This window comes from Chelonia mydas, chromosome 9 (genome assembly GCF_015237465.2).
Source record: "Chelonia mydas isolate rCheMyd1 chromosome 9, rCheMyd1.pri.v2, whole genome shotgun sequence".
NCBI lineage: Eukaryota > Metazoa > Chordata > Testudines > Cheloniidae > Chelonia > Chelonia mydas.
This window is the reverse complement of record NC_057855.1, coordinates 32,458,396-32,480,242: the sequence shown is the minus strand read 5'-3', so window position 1 is coordinate 32,480,242 and position 21,847 is coordinate 32,458,396. Positions and strand designations below refer to the sequence as shown.

Sequence of the window (21,847 nt, the reverse complement as noted above, 5' to 3'; positions counted from 1 at the left end):
CCAGCATAGTGTTCCCCGCTTCCCACAATTCCCTTTTCCGACGATTCCAGGTGTGTCCCCTCACCCATCCATTGAATTGCTGTTTCAATCCTTTTATATACATACTACAATTAGGATGAATTTGGTCCACCCACCATTCCTTGGGGCATACCACCCATGTAATAAAGTGAAAGGACACGTTAAAAAGTGCTGGCTGCACCTGCTCCCATACATTTGCTCATCGGGGAATATTCTCGGCTCCAGGCTGTGGCCACTTTAAATTTGGATTCTTCCAACTTGGCATCCATATCACCTGTAGGGTTACAGTCTGTAAAATGGTTAACTCACCATACACCCAGCGTCCCAAAGGGGATTTTACACCTAATGGAATATGTACATAACAATCACACCTTCGGGGATTATCTTCCATGGAAGTACCATTGTGGTTACATATGGTAACATTACACCCTAAATGTGGGGCCCTGTTTTCCCAAGAGGGTTCATTTGCTGCAGGAGACCAGAGGATTATATTCTTTGGACCCTCTGTAACAAACCACATAACTGGGTAACTGTGTTTTCCATTATCGTTAATCATGGCAGCACTCAGGGAGTACCATGCGATATTTCCTGATAAATTTGATATTCTCCACCTGGTTGGGATTCCCCCGTCTAATCCATAAATCATATACCGACACTGCCAAATTCCTGTTGGAGTATTAGTGGTACATCTTTCTATGGGGAGATTCTCATAGTCTTCATTAGCTTTATTACCACAGGTTGCATGTGTAGCCGTCCATGTGTTTCCTCCTTTTGACACTTCACATCGTGGGATCTGAATAGAATTTGTAAATGTGACAATTGTGATTAGCACTAGTAATTGTTCCATCCAGGGCCAGGGAATTTTCATCCTTTTCTCCTTTTTGAATTAACCTGTAATACACACACAACAAAATTTACACATCCCCTTTCCCAGTCCCCTGTTTGTACCTTTTTATTTGCGTGCAGTGAAGCCACTCCCATTCTCTGTACCCAGTAATAGCAGACTGGGCCCTAATTGGTCAAGGACAAGATAGGGTCCCTTCCATTTAGGAGCTGGGAATGGATGGTGTTGACCTGGAATCTTGTACATCACTAGATCTCCCACCATGGGTAGATTACGCTCCCCAGGCAGGTCATAGCATGCTTTGACTCTTACTGCTCCTTGCTCGTCTCACCAGGCCACTGCCTGCTGTATGTGCTTTACATGTTCGATTAGAGTTAAAATCCATTCTTGTGTTAAGCCGTGTGTAGTGACTTCCCCAGGTACTGGAGTAAGTAGATTTTCCCACCGTTCCATGGGCCTTCCCATGATTCTCGGGCCCTTATTCTCATTAAGACAAAGGGCAGTAACTGTGACCAGTTTTTTCCTTCCCTTTTCCACTCCCTTTCTTAGCTCACTTTTAATGGTGCGGTTCATGCTTTCCACCTGCGCCGCAGCCTGTGGGTGATAAGCAATATGGAACAACTGTGTGATTCCAGTGAGGGCCGATAGCTCCCCTAACAGATCTGACCGAAAAGCAGCTCCTTGGTCTGAGTCAATCACCTTTGGGATCCCCCAGCGAGTGAATACCTCATTTACCAGTATTTCAGCAGTTACCTGGGCAGTCTGATACTTTGTGGGGAAAGCTTCCCCCCACCTGCTGAAAGCATCCGCTACCACCAACATGAATCGGTTTTTCCTATGATCTGGTGGTAGGGGTCCTGTGTAGTCAATTTGTGTTCTTTCCCATGGTCCCCTTGGAGCTTGTCTCATTAATTCTCCCCTTAGCACCTTGAGGTGGGCTGTGCCTGGCACAGTCCAAACAATGTTCCAGATGTGATTTTAAAACAGCTGCCATTCCTGGCCACCAGTACAACCTTTTTAAAATTCCCAGTGCCTCGTCAAACACGGGGTGTCCCCCTGCCAAACTTACGTGCACCCAGCTTAAGAAAACCATCCGACTTCCCTGAGGGCACAACATTACTGGTCCCTCAGTTGTTAAGACTCACCAAATCCCTTCCATTAGTTCCACCTTGGGCACATGCTTGTCCCCAAGTTTCATGATGCCTTCCAGTCCTGGGTCAGATTCTTGCAACTCTCGAATTCGCCCTCCCCGATCTGTATCCACCCCGCTTCTTGTTAACACTGCTACAGGCACACTCTCTTCTGGCTCCCAGAGCCATGGAGGTGTCTCTGTTGCAGCCCACTTGGCCTCTGCATCGGCCAGATTATTTCCTTTGCTTAGGGATCCTGTTTTCTTGTATGTCTTTACCTTTACCACATTGATCCATGTAAAACAGTGACTGAGCTCCTCCACTCGCTTCCATCAGGTAGCATGCTTGATTGTGGAGCCGTCTGTTGCCCTGAAATGATTATCTGCCCACCACCTCAGCATTAATGTGGCACCACGAAATACATAATCTGAATCTACCACCACCCAACCTTCTGGCTCAAATTTGGGATCCACTTCATTTAAAGCTGTTTGCAAGGCTGCCAGTTCTGCCTCCTGAGCTGACCTTGCTTCTAGTGGGAAACCAATGGTGCTGACTGTCTCATTGCCTCTGATTCCCACAACAGCTAAGCCTGCAGTTTTCCGTCCCCCTTGATACCTACAACTTCCATCCAAAAACCATACCAGTGTCCCCTCCTTTACCTGATTGGGGTTAGCTGCCCGAAACACCTGATGTTGGGTTTTACCTGGGCTGGCTTCACATTGGTGTGGGGTGCCAGCCAGATGTAATCCAGCTACCCAGACTATGGGTTCCTTTAACACTTCTGCTTTAATGTTTTCTGCCTGTAGAACCAGCAACCATTCGGCAATACGCTGCCCACTCACTTGTCCCTGTAAGATAGTGTGCATGTTTAACAGCCGCAGGGGGTCATGATGAGATCGGACTATTACTTTCTGCATTCCCGTAAGGTATTTAAATTTCCCTACCCCCCAGTAGGAGCACAACAGCACCTTTTCACACCATCCATGCTTCAATTCCACAGCACTCAAAAGTCGAGAGGCAAAGCCACAGGTCGGTCCTTTGCTCCATACTCCTGTGTTAATGCACAACCAGTGGTAGTGTCCGATACCAAAGGATACAGATAAAAGCATTTCTCCCCGTCCGGGGAGGCCAGCACTGGAGCACTGGCCAGGTTTTCCTTTAGCACTTTCACTGCCTCAGTACACTCTTCTGACCATTCCCAAGTTGAGGCTTGGGTTAGGTCAAATAGAGGCTGGGCTATTTCTGCATAATTGGCCACAAAATCCAGTTAGACCCAGAAAACTTTGCAAGCTTTTAACATCCGTAGGCAGTGGCAGGGACTGGATCAGTTGCACCCATCCCTTATCAATTTCCCTTCCCATCTGAGACACTTCCACTCCTAAGTAGGTCACTCTTGTCTGTCCCATCTGAGCCTTTTTCCCATTAACCTTCAATGCTGCTCTTGCCAAAGCTTGCAGGACCTGCTCGGTTAGTTCCCTGTCTTCTTCCTCTGTCCTTGACATTAGCAACAGGTTGTCTATATATTGTATGCACCTTGCTGAATCCACCCCCTCCAGAGCTTGTCTCATGTATCGGTGAAAAATTTCAGGGGAGTCCCTATATGCCTGGGGTAGGACTGTCCAGCAGAAGTGTCTGCCCTCCCAAGTGAATGCAGTTTTATACTGACACGAGGTAGCTAGTGGCAGAGACCAAAACCCATTAGCTATGTCCAAAACAGTGAAAATTTGGAATTGGGGTCCAATAGGGGCCAACATTTCAGGGTACGCTGCCACCACTGAGGATGGTGTATTGGCCAGAGCATTTAGTGCCCTGTAATCCCCAGTGAGGGGCCAGGTACCATTTGGCTTTCTCACTGGCCACACAGCAGCATTACAAGGGGATGAAACTGCCCTAATCAGTCCCCTCTGTTCCAGTTCCCCAATAGTTCCCTCCACCTCTGCCAATGCCTCCCGAGGAATAGGATACTGTTTCTGTGGGGGAGGGTCCCCTCCCTCCATCAGTACCTCCATGCTGCCCCTACCACAATCCAGGTTATCCTTAGCCCATACCTGGATGTGTTCCCACCCAGCCAGGGGTGGTGGGAGGGCATGTGCTGCTTTAATGGTCATAGTGGCTACCCTATAGGAATGGTATAGCCCTGATCGTCCTGTATTTGCTCCAGTAAACACACCCAATTGGCTAAATCCAGTACAAGTCCCAGTTTGTGTAAATCTCCTGCCCCCAACAGATGAAGCATATCACTGCAACCCCACATAATCTCCCCTTCCCCCCAGATTCCTTGATTTGTCCCCACCTCAGGGTTAATTGTGTCTCCTCTCCCGTTGCCCCTACAATTGTCACAGTCCCTTCTGAGGGTCTCCCCTGCCCCCATGTGGTTAAACTGATGGCTACTCCAGTGTCTATCAAAAAATCCCTCATGGGACTTGCTTCGATCGCCCCCTGGAGCGTGGGACGACCAGATACATCCCGTCCTAAACTGAGAACATGGACAGGACGCCTCCCAGGGCACCCCTAAGTTGCAGCACCCACCTCTGTCCCTCCCACTGGTTCACAGGGGGACCGGGGATCCTGGCACCAAACACATTCCTGTCTCCACGCAAAATTGTGTGTCTGGCATTTCAGGCAGTCCCAGTCCCTTGGCCTCCGGGGACACTTTCCCCCTGATCTGGTAAGATCCTGGGTAGTCAGTTTAGCCTGCAGTCTCTGGATCTGGTGCTCTATAGCTCTTCCCCCTGACGCATCTGCCTCCACACACCTGCCTGTTCCAGAAACTAGGGTAGCTGATTGGGAGCAAGTTCAGGATGCTGCAACCTTAAATGCCCCACGAACTGCGGATTGCTGAGCTCCAACCATTTCTCCAGCAATTCCACACCCCTACCCTGCTCCACACCCCCACCAGGTCCCGGTGCCCCTGCCTGGGGCATCACCCATGGACCGTCCAGGGGATCCACCGAGCACCGTGCCCATGCCTGTATGCGATTAAGTGTATCCTGCCCTGTTTCCCCAAGGATTCGTTTCATCTTATTCATCCCCGCAGTACGAGAGTACACCCCAAACAACTGTTTTGCCACCTGTCCGGGGATTAGAAATGGGTGTGCCACTCCTGCCACATTGATTCCCAAGGTACCTCGTCCCAAAAGACTACGCCATAAGGTCACCTGGTCCTCACGAGTTAGACCCTCCATCTCCCTGCCCACCTCCACTAGCCTCAGCACAAACTGATCCCAATCATTCCGGGGTACCTTTCCCAAACGGCCCAGTACTGCCTCTCGGTCCTTCAGGGACAAGGGGCAGATTTCTGCCTGTTCTACTACTTGTGGGGCATGGTCCCCCCACCCCGCAACCGGGGCCACTATTCCTGCCTCCTCCCGGGTAGCCTCTCTCGCAGGGGCTGTAACGGTGGATCGCCAGCTTACAACATCCACTGGCGGTGGGTACAGTATTTTTTCAGGGTAGGGTGGTGGAGGTGTCTCCTTCAGTTCCATTAGTGGGGCGGATGGTTTGTGGTCCCCAAGTCCATTGCCCCCATGTTTACAATGATACAGTTCCTCCTCTGAGTCTCCTACTCTCCCCAGCAGTTCGTCCCTCTTTCTCCGGATTGCGTCAAAAGACTCCTGTCCGTGCAGCATCCCGCACCTTCAAATCCGCTACCTCTACTGCTAACACAGATTTCTGTTAAAATCTGTTGCTGATTCACAATCCCCTCCAAATCCTTAATGTGCTGGAGGAGATCAGCTTCCCTTTTTACCCAGTATGCCATCCCAGCACACAAACCTTGTAATACCATTCCCTTTTTCCTACACTCCTTTCCCTTGGGGTCTCCCAAAACCTCTCCCATCTCCTTGTCAATCTCATCCCAGGTGAACCCCTGCACTGTGATGGGCCCTGATTCTTCCTTATTCATTTGTTCAAAAAATCCATTATCCCAGCTTGCCAGAACCCGCGACTACTATCACGAGAGTTCGCCATACCCCCTCCAAGCAGCTGCGCGGACTGTTGGGGAGGGGGACTTACAGGTGCCACTCACCTATCCAATGCGATGTACCCAAGTCCCGGCACCAAGATGTTAGAGAGCTTATTCCTTCACTCTCCCACTTCCCTGGTCCTTCTCGCATGAACAGAGAGCAACAATACCTGAAGTCCAAAGGTGCAAACAGTTCGATGTTTATTGGGGTGAACTTGCAGCAAGCTTAAATCCAAGTTCCTTTTTCCTTATTTTCGAATCCCAACTTACTTCCTGTTTGCCCCTAATTTATATAGTAGTAATCTTAGCTATACCTTAACCAATCATTCTACTGAAATTTAACTAACTAATCCTAACATAGTAACATGATTAGCTAACCAATTATATCCCAGAACCTTAATTAGTTTACACCCAGCAAAATTAATTATACAGCAGACAGAAACAATCACAGAACCAGACAGAGACCATGGCAATAAACAATAGCAAAGTGGGAACTATAATGACAAAACTATAAAGACAGAAGTGAGGATTTCACAACTACATCTGTAAAGACATAAGGGTTTCCCAGCTGTGTCTATTGGTAAGTGAGTTCTTACAAGACAGAAAACTATCAACCTAAATTTCCTTTTACATCTTCTAGGTTCTTCCCTTTCTCTGGAGGTGATAGATCAGATCACCTTCCTAACAGCCCCATATTGATTAGTTTGGAATGTGTGGATGTGACCGTTAGCTTCCCAGCTTATGGTTGCCTCTGCTGCTTAGCCAAAGGCATTGGCCTAAGAACAGGGCCTCAGACTGTCACAGTGAGAGAAGGCCCTTACACAGATTCTTTCTTGTATACCTCTATTACTAGCTAAATGATAAACATATACCTACGTTCTTAGAGTATAGGCCTTTACAGACAGGCCTGAATATCTATATCCTAACAACCACTTCTACAAATCAGACTCTAGCATCTAAAGTGGGTTACCCAGAAAATGAAGGACATGCAGTTAGTCATCACCTGTGAAAATTTTTGTTTACATGACTTGCCTAGCATCACAAAGGAATTGTGTAGTACAGGCAGGGACACAATCCAGCTCTCCAGGGCAAAATTCAGCTACCTTAACCAGGAAACAATCCTTTCTCTTCTTGCAGTTCCCTGCCTCATTCATTATACTCCTTCCATCCTTATCTTACACAGGGTCTGTGTGTCCTTGTACCATCTCTTGAGAGGTCGGTGTGTTCTTGTACCATCCTCTCTAGTCAGGAAGGTGCTTACTTGGTTAGCTGCTACCTAAGTGTTACCATTCTGACAAGGCGTACTTTGGTTCACACTGTTAGCTATGCCTAGGGATCCAGCAAGCCCTACAAAAGGCTTTTTCCATGCCCCCCCTTCCCCCCCCCCCCCAAAAAAAAAAAAAACCACACAAAACCCCACTGAAACCAAACAGGGTAGAGGGTTGTGCAGGTTTTAGTTGTTCGGCTGATTTTTTTTTTTTTTTTTTCCTTCTTCCTGGCTCTGCAGAACTACATCCTAAAGTGCAGTGCCGTGTATGTTTTCTGCTGTGCTCCCCCCACCCGATATGTATGATCCGTGGGCACTCTGTCCCTTGCTGAGGCACCTTAGAATAGCAGCCCAGATTTTCCCAGGCCTTGTCTACGCAACAGGGAAAAGTCGATCTAAGCTATGCAATTTGAGTTACATGAATAGTGTAAGTCAAATTGACGTAGCTTAGATCAATTTACCATGGGGTCCAGACCACGCGATATCCTGTTGATTCCCCTTACTCTTTTCAGTACGGTGGAGTACAGGAGTCAATGGGAGAGCGATCTGTGGTCGATTTAGCAAGTCTTCACTAGACCCATGATGGATGGATGTTTTTTATAGAATTGGTAGCTGTTTAGTGTTTATCCTGACGATTCATTATGTGGCTCATCGCCGCACATCGATCCCCCAGTAAGTGTAGACAAGCCCCCAGAATCCACAGATAGCTATAGCTACACAGAATAGCCGATACAGCACAAACTCATTTTCCACTTGGTGTTGTGGTTTTTGTTTAAGCTGTTACGCTGACAAAACTGGATAGTCTTTGGCTGTGTCATTGTGGATCCCACTCTAGGTGCACATGTGCCTCATGCATGCAAAACTGGATTATTATTTTTTTACTAGCAGTGTCCATCAGGGCTGCACGTGTGCCCTTTGCTGCCTCAGGATCCCATTTGAGGGAGTGAATGGTGGGCTGGCCATGACCAATCCTCAGTTTCCTTATTGTCTGTGGCAGCGAGATGGATCCTGGTGAGTGTTCAACCCTCTAGTTTTCAGTTCAGGTTGAACTTCAAAATGTTCTGCAGATCTTCAGAACCATTTCTGGTCTCTTGTTTTGAATGCCATGAGCTAATTATTAATGGTCTGGACTGAACTTCTTTGGTAAGACCTCCCTTGCCCCCCGCCCCCCCCCCCCCATATAGGGGTTCTCAAGTAGTGGATTTGAAACCTGTGGGCTTCAAGCCCTGTCCCTCCTGCCAGGGCCTAATTCCCCTTGAAGGATGGACAAAATAGGTGTCTATTCTGCCTGGGGGAATTGCACCTTCCAAGTAGATGCCCTGTATGCTTATCCTTCTATGTGAGGATTTCCATGTTGAGATGCAAAGCTGAAACTCCACCTTCTGGAACAGTCCATTAAGGTCTCATCAGACCTGGAGGAAACAAGCATCAGAATCCTGTTAATAGACAAGCCACCATCTATTAAGCAGACTGGCAATGCCTAAGATTACTGCAAAGAAGATAGAGCCAGTGAAAGACCCGGCACTGACACCAAAGTCAGTCCCGGTTTTGATGTTGAAGCTATCATCTGTGCCTCTGGTTTTGAAGTCAGGCAACAAAAGGGACTCTCTGAAAGAGGCAGAAATTCAAGAAGGAGCTCAGTGTCCTCCCATAGGTGCAGACACAGCTTCTGGAGAACAGCCTTACGCAATGTTGGGTGGAGAGAAGCAGACTGTGAGACAGCAGACTTCAACACTGGCTATCCTCACGCCATTGACCCCGGACTCCAGCAGTCCAGGTCTGTTGTCTCTGTATCAGTGCATCTCTTGTTACTCCTAGAGGTCTACTCACCAACACTGTGCTGTATGTTCTAACCATCATCTAGCAAAGAACACCCCCCCGCCAACCAAGGTCTGTGATCAGTGTTACTGAGACATCTGCAGGTTTCTCCTACAAGCCCTAGCAACCACTGTCCCACCAAGACCGGCACTGGTCCAGCCAACAGCCTTTGAGTTATCTGTACCCATACAGTATGCCATCATGGCCCTCTTGAGAACATTGGGGCCCACCTTTTTACTGCGGAGCCAGTTTCCACCACAGAGGAAGAGCAAGAGATCTCCTTCCCAAGGGGCATTTCTGGCCAGACAACCAATGGGGGAATTTCAAGAGGAGGCAGATCCAGGGGCTGAGCAACATGAGTATCCCATGTCAACATCAAAGGATCTCTCCTTTTTGACACTGGATGAAGCAGGATCTTTGGCATCAGGTAACTTCACAGCTTTGCAGAAGTGCCTTTTACGGATTCCCTAGACTCTGCTGATGGAGATTTCAGAAGTCTCACAAGCTGACACCCTGTCAGTTTGTGGTCCAGCCAGGATCACCCTCCCCATTAACAGAGGACTACTAGCCCCCCTGAAGCCCTGGGGCAGACACCAGCCACCAATGGCAGAACATGTAGAGGTGCCTGGTACCCCATTCAGGATTTGAGTACTTGTGCAGTCACATAAACCTAGACTTGTTAGTTGTGTTGAATAAGAAAAGTAGATAATACCCTACAAAAATACCCTGAGGATGAAGACCCCAAATGCCTCTTCCTGTTCGGGAGGAAGTTGTACTCTTCAGAGTCACTACATCTGTGCATGGCTGACTGCCAGGCCTTCCTGACCAAGTATAACTTTCTAACGTGAGACAGGATGATAGCCTTCCTCACAAAGATCCCTCATGACAGTAGAGATGAGCTTGACCACCAGCTGACCCTCCTTAATTATGCTGTTAAGGTGGCTTTGTAAGCAGTGATGGATGCCTAGGACACCATGATCAGGTCTTTTGGCTACCGTAGTTACCATGCACAGAGCATCATGGCTCCAAGCTCCATTGGGCCATCCCTAAAGAGATACAGGTTATGATTGAGGACTTGCTTTTCTTTGGCAATGCACACTGCTCTTTCCGCACATCTGTGAATTTGACAAGATTGAGACCCATGTTGGACCCCGTCTAGAGAACACCAACTTCAAAAGGTGCTGTGCCCTATTCCACCAGGTCTGGTCTTTTGTGACAGCCAGGCCTTTTGATACACCAGATAGCTCATTGCAGAGCATTTTAAAGTTGATCACACGGTGAATTTCCATCTCCTGTCAAGTGGGCAAGCCTCTCCCTTCAAATGGCCAGGCACACTCTACCAGGATACAGACGGCATTGTCTGCCTGCTTCCAAAACATTCAAATCTCCAAGATCTGCAAGGCAGCTATGTGAAGCAGCCCTCTAACTTTTTTTTTGTTTAAATATTTTATGCACTTCACATGGTAGCCAGGTTCGGAAGAGCAATATTTCAGTCGGTTTAAATGACACAGTTGAAACTCCTTGCTACCACTGTCCAGTGAGAATACTGCTTGTCCGTTTCCTACCATGGGATTCACACTGACATATACATGAAAAAGAGAAAATAGTTGCATACCCTACAAAAACTGTGGTTCATGAAGCTGTTACAGTCAGTGTGAATTCCACGATCTGTCCTCTATCACCATTATTTGGAGGCTTTAGCAACATGGGGTTTGACTTGCGAGGGAACTGACGGTAGGTCATGGCTGCCCTGCCCTTTAAGATCTCATGTGAGAGCACAAAGAGGCATAGGGCACGTGTGCAGCCCTGGTAGACACTGCTAGTAAAAAGGAAAAAAGTCCAAACTTGTGTATGAGGCGTATACGCCCCTACAGTGGAATCCACACTAACTACAACATTTAGAAGAACTACAGTTACTGTAGAATAAATAACCAGTCTGTTTTTGTATCCAGGTCAAATGAGTGTTATCACAGATGTAGGCAGGAAGAGCCCAAAGATGTATGTGTGTTAATTTTGCAGTATTGTCCCAAAGTTGGTTAGATACATTATCACTTACAGAGGATATGGGAAAAATGGCTGACTCTTTGTGCTCATAAAGATGTAATTGAAACAATTGCTGTTTTATTTATGTATGAATGAGATTCTACATTAAGTACACTTATTTGGGCGACTACTGCACAAAGTCTATTAACAAGTAACTCCCACGCATAATTTTCAAAATCTGTTTGAAATGATATCTTTCATTGTATCAAACAGCATATAAATATTTTGAGTATTGTTTTATAAACCTTAGCTGTCACTAATGAATGATTCAATCTAACATAACAGTTTTGTGCAGAGATGTATCATAGAAATAAGTAAAGTTCACTCACTGCTCTTCACTACTTTCTATACTCCATCATTCAGATCAAACAGATAACGAGAAGAGGTCACTTCCTCAATCTGGAAAGCACTTAGCACATTGCTAGTGTTGTGCATGTAATAAACAATAATAACTTGTTTCTCAGTTAAGTAACTCATAAATATTTCTGGCAGCCACTCATCTTCCAAAGCCTGGTTAGAACAGGCAACAATGAAGGTTCTAGAGTCCCATATTGCTGGGTATGGTAGTGTTTGGTCATATATTCATATCAAGGCTTGCTTGTCTCTTTTTTGCTAGCTCAGTGAGAGTGGGATGGGGACCTAAATTACTAGTTACCTCTAGCAAGATTAATAATGGGTTTCATTAAAGTCAGTGGGAGCAGGGTTGAGCTCTTTACCTAGAAATATTCCACTTAGCATTAGTATGCTGTTGATTTACCTCCGTTTTCTGCCACGTCTGTTTTTTTTAAATGAGCAAGTTCTATATCTTATATAGAGGGATAAATTATATTTTAAAAGTATGTGCGAGTTACTTTCCTATGTGCTGTTACTACTTTTGAAGTAAAGGATTTCAAAAATATTTACATATGGTATTTTTATTTTTTGCAGGGAAAAGTTCACCTTGAATTAAAACTGAATGAACTGATAACAGATAATGGATCTGTGTGCCAGCAACTAGTAGTAAAGTAAGAATATTTATGAATCATTAAAAGGAGCTTGATTTTACTGTTAAAAGAACCAGTAAGGTTGTGTTGTAATGTTCTACACAATGCAGCACCAAAACTTTTTTTAAATGCCTTTGTGTTCGAATTTGCCTAATTGTGGGGGACATATGTACACTAGAGAGACTTCACAAGTTTTTCGGCACTGCAAGCAGATTTTTAAAGCTGCATGAGTGCCATCTGTGTCAGGAGCCCTAATGTAAGCTGGGTGTTGGTGTCTAAGCACAGTGTCTTCTAATCCTGCTCAAAGCAGGTCGGTTGACAAGGCTAAAAGTGCCACTGGCAGCCAGACCTAGGACTTCAAACATTGCTACCATTGGCAGAGCTGAACTGATGTTGGCATTGGTGGGAACTTCCCAAAATTTCCCTACTGTACATGTAGTCTGTTTTGGGTACACAGCAAACCAACAAAAAAAGCTTGCAAAAGCAAGTCTCAGCCTGGGTCAATTGACTAGGGCTTGTGGGGCAAAGAATAGCAGTGTAGGTGTTCGGACTTAGGCTGGACCTCGGCTCTGAAACGAGAGTCTCGGTGCCCAAACATCTAACCTGCTATTTTTAACCTCGCAGCTCAAGCCCCAGTCAGTTGCCTTGGACGCTTTGAGACTGTGTGAATTTACCTTCAGTTATCTGGGAGGCTCAGCTTTGGTTTAATTTCAAAATTATTTTATCCTGGCCCAGCATGTCCTTAAGCAGGAGACTACTTAGGTGGGAATAGATATTTGATTTTCATAGATTTTTCTGCTTAGCTGTAACTACTGTTACAATTTACAGTAGTGCTGCTTCCTCCATCTCTTGCCTCTCCCAACAGAATGAAAAGTAAAACTTGGAATATTGAGTACACAAATACATATTTTAAAAGTTAAAATAAAAACATTAATTGAAGCTTTAATTGACAGTGCTGTAGTATATAGCCATGCCAGACGGATTGGGGCAGTAGATGAAAATGGGAGCAAGATTGGCAGCAAATTTTAGACTTAAATAAGGTAGTGGGCAGGGGGGAGGTATCTTGTACATCTATTAGATACTTTTGAAATGGCTGTGACCTGACCATCAACCAGTTGGATAAGGGTACAGAGACTTCAGTTTAACTTCAGGTTGTCATAGTGACATGAAACCGAATACAGCTTGATATCTCTTGTATAAGTGCTTTTCCCTTGTAGATCTCAGTGCTTTACAAAGGAGACTGCAAGTAAGTATAATCTCCAGAAGGGGAAACTGGCATAAAAAGGAGAAGTGAGTTGGCCAAGGACACGCAGAAACTCAGTGGTGAAGTTAAATAGAATCCAGGTCTCCTGACGTGTGGTCCAGTGACCTAACTGCTAGATCCTGCTGTCTCCAGATGTCTTTCAATATTCTATACAAAATACTATAAATTAAAGAATGCTAATATTGCAATGTCAGGTGCTCAAGTTGGAAATGCCAGATTTAGGGTTGCCTTAATCTGGCTCCCTTCAGTGTGTATGCATTATGCTGCTGTTGCTCAGCATCATAGTAGGTTTCATTAGAGCCAGGGATAGAACCCAGCTATCTCAGGTCCCAGTCTAGTGCCTTAAACACAAGAGAACCTCTTTTCCCTACTTGCAACCCTCCGCCTCATTCACTGTGCATGTTATGCAAAATCAGAAATGTTATGCGATCATGTAACTAAAGAATGTGGTGGTGTTTGGGTACACGCGATGGGGCTGAATTAAGGTTGCACATATACCCATAATACTGGATTTTCCTAGCTTTTGATTGCAACTTTGACTTTGCAACTTTAGTGTTCTTGGGACATAATATTTTTCTATGTAATCTCCTAGATTTTTAAAGGAGCAAACTGAAAAAACAAATTTCATCATGTGGAACCACATTAACCCTTGATGTGTCACTAGCAAGTTTGGAACCCAGCACCTTTAAATACACCATGCATACGTCTACCATATGAGCTAAAGGAGTAACTGGCAGCGGAGAACTATTAGTCTCTGTTGGGACCAGCCACTAGTCCCACCAGGCACTACTTTTTTGCAAGTAGCTTAAATAGCTACTTGCTAAGTACCAAGAGAGTGTTGAAGATGGGGAGTGCTGGCTTTGTCTTGCTCTGCAGAGCAATGTGGTCCAGTGTTTAGTTAGGCAGCACAGCAAGGACATAAATTTGGTACACACATTCTGAATGGCAGTGTGGCTGGGATGGGCTATGCTCAAGCTCTGTTAGAAGTAACTTTGTACAACGTCCATTACCTTACTTGTAGAATAAAGAATAGCTATCTATCTCTTAAGGGCTGGTCTACACTGGGAATTTACATCAGCATAGCTACATCTCTCAGGGGTGTGAAAAATCAAGTGTTTCAGTGTAGATATACCCTAACATAAGGGTTTAAGACCTTGCTTAATTGTAACAGCTGTGAAGTGCACAGAATTAACACTAGTTGGTATAAGAACTGAGGCTAGGATTCATGATGGTTTCCTGGCTCCCAACTCAGTGAACCTTTGACTTGAAGGGAAGAATAGCAGTGACTGATGTTTCATCTCCCCACGTAGAGCACTAACTCTGTCATGTAGAGTTGTAGGGGGCTGGAGCATGCTCAGGGGAATTGGCATGTTCTGAAATTTTAGCAATAGGTCTCTAACGAACAATGAGCATATGCAGATTGCCATTTCCAGAGACATAACTGCCAAATTTGGATGGATTGTCATGACAGCAAAAAATACCTTTGTCTATATGCTAAACTTACATTTCTGCTCCAAAGCACAGAGGCACTGTAGTTCTTCATGGAAATTTTAATATAGATAAAAATAGCTTTGTAAGACCGAATTCTTCAAAATAGATGAACGGTTTTCACTGAAATCTTTAGAAAAGAAAGCTTTGCAGAGAGCAAAGCATGGGGCAGAGAGCAAGCTTGAAAAACTTCCACCAAACAGTTTAGCAAAGTTTATGAGCATTTGAAAAATGGCTTTATAGTGGGAAGTATTAAGCAGTCTTATCTCGAGCTGTCGCTATTAGGTCTGCTTATAATAATGCTAAGTAATTTAGAAAACATATTTGCAAAGAACAACACAGTGCACAGTTTAAAGGTGTTTCTCTTACAAAGGACCAAAATTCAATATGCATCTGGTGGTTGTTTCCTACTTCATTATTTCCTCCCCAGCTCTGCTCTACTGCTTTTTGAAGACACATTCAATATAGTCAGCTATAACCCAGGTTTCTGCAGGTAAAGCTGTGCAAAAAATAGTATTTTGGCTCTTTTATTAAAATCAAGATTGCTTGGAGTTGAGGGTCTACCTCAAAACCAAAAGATCCTAGTGAAGAAATATCTTCATGAAAATAGCAACTCTTTTGTCTTTTACCTTGCTTTCCTTTTGTCTTTTGGAGGTGTAGCAGGCTATCAATCCTTCTGTTGGGTTCTGGGAGCCAGTTTGACTTTTTTGGGCAGGATGGGGGAGGTACAAGATCAGTCATCTTTAAACACTTTTTTGGGAAGTAGATTTGTGTCAAAGTACTCCTGTGACTCTTCTCTTCTCCCTCTATCCTTAGTAGGTTTCAAGGGAGTAGGAAGCCTACTTCTGCATTTCAATCCTTCAGTACTGCAGGAGGAGGAATGGAATTCTTTCCCTCTGTCCATTGCTAGATCTTTCCACTTAATCCTTTTAGTGGCTGAAAGTTGGTGGCACTTTGGTTTTGGTATGAACACTTTCCTTGTCTCTGAATTCAGACTTATCAAGTGCTGAATATGTAGTATGTTTATGTGTGTGTGTGTGTCTCCAGATATGGAACTTCTAAAAGATGGAATCTTGACATTTTGAATATCCTTGTTCTTTCAGATTTCAAATCTTAACACTTTTTAGATTTCCACTTTATTTAACTATTGGATGTGGAAAGTGCAGGATGCTTTCTGGGATTTGAGCTCTTTTGGATATTGTCACTTGACTCAATTCATTGTAGATGCTCTTGTTTTGTTTAATTTGCATAAAGGAGCTGTGATATCCTGTGAATGCATAAATAATAAATTCATAATGCTAACCAACTACATAAAATTGTGGAAGTAGGCTACTGTGTGTTTGCACTGACTTTTTGTATATCTTGCTATCCTGTTATGCATACCATTTAGAAGTAGGCACTGGGCTTGGGACATGTAAGTGGCCAGAGATGTGTTCAGGAATTTAAATATAACCCCTTTTTGGGGGGGGGAGGGCACAGAAGCTCACTGCCTCCCCCCAGCCCCAGGAGGAGCTCAATCTTCCCTTGTTCCACCCAGCCCTGGAGAGGAGCTTTATCTTCCCTGCCTCCGTGGCCCCGGTGCTGGAGAAGTTCTGTGCATCTGAGTAAGCCTTTTAAAACTGGGAGCTGTAGTTGTAAGTCACATTCTTGTTCCTAGTTATATGCTCTCTCTGAAATTGCATGTAAGACTGCCTGCCTTTCGTGCAGGAGAGCAGGTGAAGAGACGGAGAATTGTGGAAGGAGGGGCAGTCTCCATACAGATCAGGTGGAAGGCCTGATATGGAGAAGCCTGCAGAGAGCAAGATCTGGATGGAGGGAAAGCCTCTGCAGGAAGGACTGTGGAGACAAGAACTACGACAAAATTACTTGCTTTTTTTTAATTCTTGGTTTCTAATATAATAAAGAACAAAAGAAGTGGAACTATGCAATCTGAATTTGGCTGACCAGTTCAGTTGGTACAGAAGCTAGAAAAGGAATCTAGCTGACTCTTCCATTGCACTGTTGATAGGAGCAAAATTAGTAACCAGTTATTTTTGTCTTGCTTTAACTGCATGTGCTCATAAGTTAAACACACTGGCTGACAGTCCGATCAGTGATGTCTTGCTCCCCCCTTTTTCAGTGTCCCCCTATTGGAATATGTGCATCTGCATATGAGGGAGAACTAGAACAGCTTCCCCCACGTGGATTCAGCAAAAAGCAAAAGCTGAATGTTAGGAAATTCCAAACATTTTGTAGTTTCTCTCCAACCCTAACTTTGCACAGTCAGTTTTTGCACTTAGAGTGCACGGATATACAAATTAACAGTACTTAACTATTTTAAGATGTTTTTACACTTAAAATTGTGTTTTTATTTTGACTTCATGCTGGGGGGAAAAAGTTGCTTTAGAAAGTTACTGTTGCAGAGTGCAATTGTCAATAGGAAGTGGGTTATTGCACTGTACCTTCTTTTTGGATGTCTTTGAGAGAGAGAGAGAGGGAAATGATCTAAAGAAAATTAGGGTTCTCTCGTGGTTGCTGTAGTCATCCAGTGACTGATGTGGTAGAAAGTTGTGCGTTAAGCAGTTCAGTGTTACGTCAGCATTTTTTTTGCCTTCATCTGAGATTATGAAATGGGGGATGGGGAAGTACCTTTTAAAACTTGACACATTTGTTAATGCTCCGCCAAAACTGATGGCAAATGCATTTGTATGTTCTATGCATAATATATATTTTTATATGCTAAACATACACATATATATCTACACATAAAACAATAATTGATTCTCCAAGATTGTAGAATTTCTGGAAGAGCCTAGAAGATGACCTTTTTATTTATTTGTGTGGAGGCCCTTTAGGTTTGTCTTATTTTAAAGGGATACAATCAACTTGAAAATCTCATGTAACAAAGGCAGAAATTCACATGTTCAACTATCTTATTACTGTAACTGAAAAACTAAAGGGCGATTTTTGAAGTTTGTTTACTTTGTGCATTTTCACAACATTCTGTATGTAGTCATTAGTACTGTTTTTGTTCTTCTTTTATGGCCTCCACTGGGACTGGTTCTGGCCAAAAAACAAAACAAAACAAAAACCCCTTTATTTTTAAAAAATTGACAGTTTCCTTAACTTGCAGAACATATGAAGTTTGAGACCATAGTAAGCAGCTTACAAAAAGACAGCAGTGGGAAACGTCACTCCTATCCATAGACATAGTTCTAGCTAAAATGTAACGGGAAACTTTGGCCCTTAATTTTTTGAAGTAACTACAAAATTCTTGTATGTGAAGAGGAATGATGTGCTTTTCCCAGCTCTTCATGCCTATGAATATGAACTATGTAAATTTATCATTAGATGCCTGTCAGTCTTTTTTTTGTTTTGTTTTGTTAGGAAGATGCATGTAATAACTTGGGGAAGGAGGAGGTAGCTTGGCCAATTGGTGGTCAAGATGTAGTTTGAAGATGCTCTGGCATAATTAGCAGTGGGATAGGTAATTCCCCTCCTAACCACTAACTAGTTAGGGGTATCTAAAATTAGCAGGGAAGGGGCAAAATTTGGATCATGGGCTTAATGGCCTTGGGTGAATGCAGGGATGATAGACGATGCCTAAAAATGACTTTCATCAAAAACCTTCTGACAAACTTTCAATTGTAGTTTTCATTTTTATGTTTTGAATGAATGTTCCCTTCACAGTGAAATGGGCTCAAAATATTCTCAAGTGAAAGGTGGCTTATCCTTTGTAAAGGGTCCTCAGAAATTTAAAGTTTGGGAGAGAAATGGGCTTTAAGTCCAAAAGACTGGTCCTGGATATCGAGTCCCAATTACTGTGTCAGGCTTAATGTTTTGAGTGCTTACAAAATTCAGCCTTAAAGAGCAAACACTTGAAAAATTTGCTTCTGTTGGGAATTCTGTTGTAAAAAGTTATTTCAAAAACATCTTTGCTGTTCACAACTTTCTCACAAACAGCTAATCCTTGTTTACCCTTTCTGGCACCGAATTGATGGAGGGTATGGGTGAATGAGTACAAGAGCAGTTCTAGAATTGCAGGCTTTCAGAACATGGAAATTTAAATATCAAGGCAGAAATAAGTTGTTACGTTCTGGGGTGCAATCCAGACCAGTGAGGAGTTGTCACCACCTCCCCTGCAACTATAGGTGTCTCACAATGGTTTGCTGTTATCACTTCCAACTTGGGCCACTCTCAGATAGCCAGAGAGCAATACGTAGGTCACAACCTGAGTGCCTGTGTATAGCTGCAGCCCTGGTCTAACAGCTCTGACCCCAGCAGCCTGTCAGCAACACTCCAGCGTTCGCCAGCCTTGGTTATAGTTTGTGGGTGAACCGAACATACTCCCAGTCACAAATTTTCCCCAAAACATGTGTTTTGCACTGTCCAGCCCTCTCCTGGATAGTTCAGATATTGTAGGTCCGTTGCCCCTGTGGGGGGTCAATAGCCAAACAGCTCCATCTAAAGTAGCAGGCTATCAAACAGCTCAGCTTAAACACAATGCTGAATTTAGTTTTGAATTAAAAAATAAAACAAGTGTATTTAACTGCAGAGTATTTTAAGTGAGTACAAGTATAAAGTATTAAAGTCAGAAATTGTTACAAGAAAAATAAAGATACCCTTTCTAGTAGCTAAAACTAGACTTGGTTCAAGGTAAAATCCTTACCACATGTTCCCAGCATTGCTGACCAAATTTTCATATTAGGATCCCTCCCAAAGTCAAAAGACTGGTTTCTTTGTCATTTTAGGTGAAAGAGGGGAGAAGAGGAAATATAACCCAGGGTGTTTTTGCCCTTCACTTTTATAGTTCAATCACCTTTTAAAATGCATTTTCCTGAAGATTATCCCCAGATAAAGTTCCTTCCTGTTGCGAGGACATAGACATGGAGTCTAATATTGAAAGATGTTCTAGGTTGTTGCTTGCTAAAATGCAGATCGATCAATTCCTTTCCCCCTTTGTTGCCAAAGAATGGCCACTTGATGGGTGATTACCAGTCAGTTTTAACACCTGGCTAGAGGTGTCAGCTTATCCTTTGTCTCTGAGAAACCAATTTGCCCCCTCTTGCTGTCCCAAGGACCCTGTTTACTACTTATAAGTAAATAGAGGTGTAAACAGATCTTTGTTTAGGATAGACCTGTTTAACAACTTCTACCTAGTTAGGCCTGTGTGGGTTTGAATATGTGCTAGCAACGTCATCCAGAGGGAATTCATAACTTTACATTTAATATTGCTGCATAAATTTCACCAAGATATTACTGACGAGTGAGTGAGAAGTTTTCAAATGACACCTCACAAGACCTATTTTGTACAAAGATTATTACAATAGTAATAGTAGGGTGTGAATGCAGAGGTGCAATTGGTCACCTAAGTGTTGGTTAAATATGAAGCATTTGTAAAAGGGAGACTTTAGTCTCTGTTTCTGTGTAATTTCTGTTTCTCCTGAACATTCCAACTTCTTATCCAGTCTCTTCAACATGTTTGCCAAATTTCAGTCCATTTGGTTTGAGGACACACTCTACTTATGATTCAGCTGCATTTACATTTTCCCCAGCTTGCATGTGCTTCATCCTGGATATCGTGATCTGCAATGTCCAAAAGGGGCACAACTGCCACAGTGGCGCATAGATCAAGGCCCAGCTATGTTTGATCTAATCTAGTTGCTTTGGAGATTGGGCCAAAGGCCTGTAACGGTCAACAGAAATTGACTGAGAGCTAGTGGAAGAACTTGAGCAGAGGCCTGATAGGCTCACGGCAGCCAAGACCATGGTGGAAGCAGGCATCCATGTTCGGTACCAGCTACAATCTGTGCATTATCGTCACGTTCAACTTAAGACAGTGACTTATCACTTGTCACTTACATGCTGGATTATTATGATTGACCCATGTGGGAGGAAGGGATGAAGTTTCCTACCGAGCTAGAAGTGAAAAGGCAGTGTTAGACACTGAAGCTATCTGGTTATCCAATGTGTAGCACAATGAACGTTGATTCTGATTGAGACCTTTTGGACACCAACTTAATAAATGTCTTTAACTGCTACAATCAAAGAAGGGAATAGGAGGGGCTGAAGGATGGATATACAGGTAGGCAGAATACTGCTGTGTGGACATTTGAAGTAATTAAATTCAGGTAGTTCCCACAGCTTACTATAGAAGGGTTTCATGCACTCCCATCTGTAGAAAGGGGTGAGGTCAAGACCAGTGGAGTGTCTGGCATCAACACTCCTCCAGACTAGCACCTCTAGGACTTTGCCTGCAGGGGTGGTGGGAAGTTGCATAATTCACCACAGATATAGCTCAATCAGTGGCAGCAACTAAAATGATAAATAATGTAGAAAGGGAACAAACATTTCAACAGTGTTGTCTAACCCTACTCACATTAATGGAAAAAGTGCCAGTGCCCTGTTGAGTTCAACCAGGTATGAACTAGGTCTCCCGTTTTTTCCACCAGCTTGTTTATCAAGATGTGTGAGCCTTCTAAAGATCCCTCTTAACACAATGGGTTTAAATGTAGAGCCCTGGTGGTTAAGACTAAAGACAAGTAAGCCAGATCTCGAGGTTGTGTGGTGACTGTTTCTTCTGAGAAGTAAAAGGAAAAATGTTCACTGTCAGAATACAAATTTTCATCTTTGTGCTGAGTTGTCTAATTTGAATCCCAACAGGGACTCCTAGGAAGGGCTCTGTTCCTTCTAGGTTGGGTTCAGTGGGATGTTGCGAAAGGATCCAGAATGGAAATAACCTAACTTCAATTATGGGTATCTGCTGTATAGAAGAGAATGAGGAACAGGATGGAGAGAAGGGAGTGGTGTGTGGTGTTCGGTTTGTTTGTCTCCTTAAGAAAGTTGTGTATCTTTGGTTTAGTCCTACACAACATGGAAGCTACCAATGACTGAGGCTCACCAAGCTGTCTCAGAAGTTCTGTATAATCCTAAAGTCAAAATCAGACTGTCATCCCCCCCAGTAATTAATGCATTCATAGCTAACCTTGTAAATTTACATCTGCTTTCCTTTCAGAAAATGACTTTATATTCATGCAGCCCACTGTGAG

At 43.9% G+C, this 21,847-nt stretch overlaps 1 protein-coding gene across 8 annotated transcripts in view; it reads left to right on the top strand.

Moving 5' to 3' along the window:
• The window catches only part of RASA2 (RAS p21 protein activator 2), a 123,331-nt gene that overhangs the window by 37,279 nt on the left and 64,205 nt on the right, over nt 1-21,847 (top strand). For all 8 annotated transcript variants that reach the window (XR_006283576.1, XR_006283575.1, XR_005226735.2 and 5 more), the window contains one exon: nt 12,012-12,088. Coding sequence is in view for 4 of the 8 variants with exons in the window: in XM_037908738.2 (XP_037764666.1) it covers nt 12,012-12,088 (77 nt within the window). In the remaining 4 variants the exon portion in view is untranslated. The remainder of the gene's footprint in view (nt 1-12,011; nt 12,089-21,847) is intronic.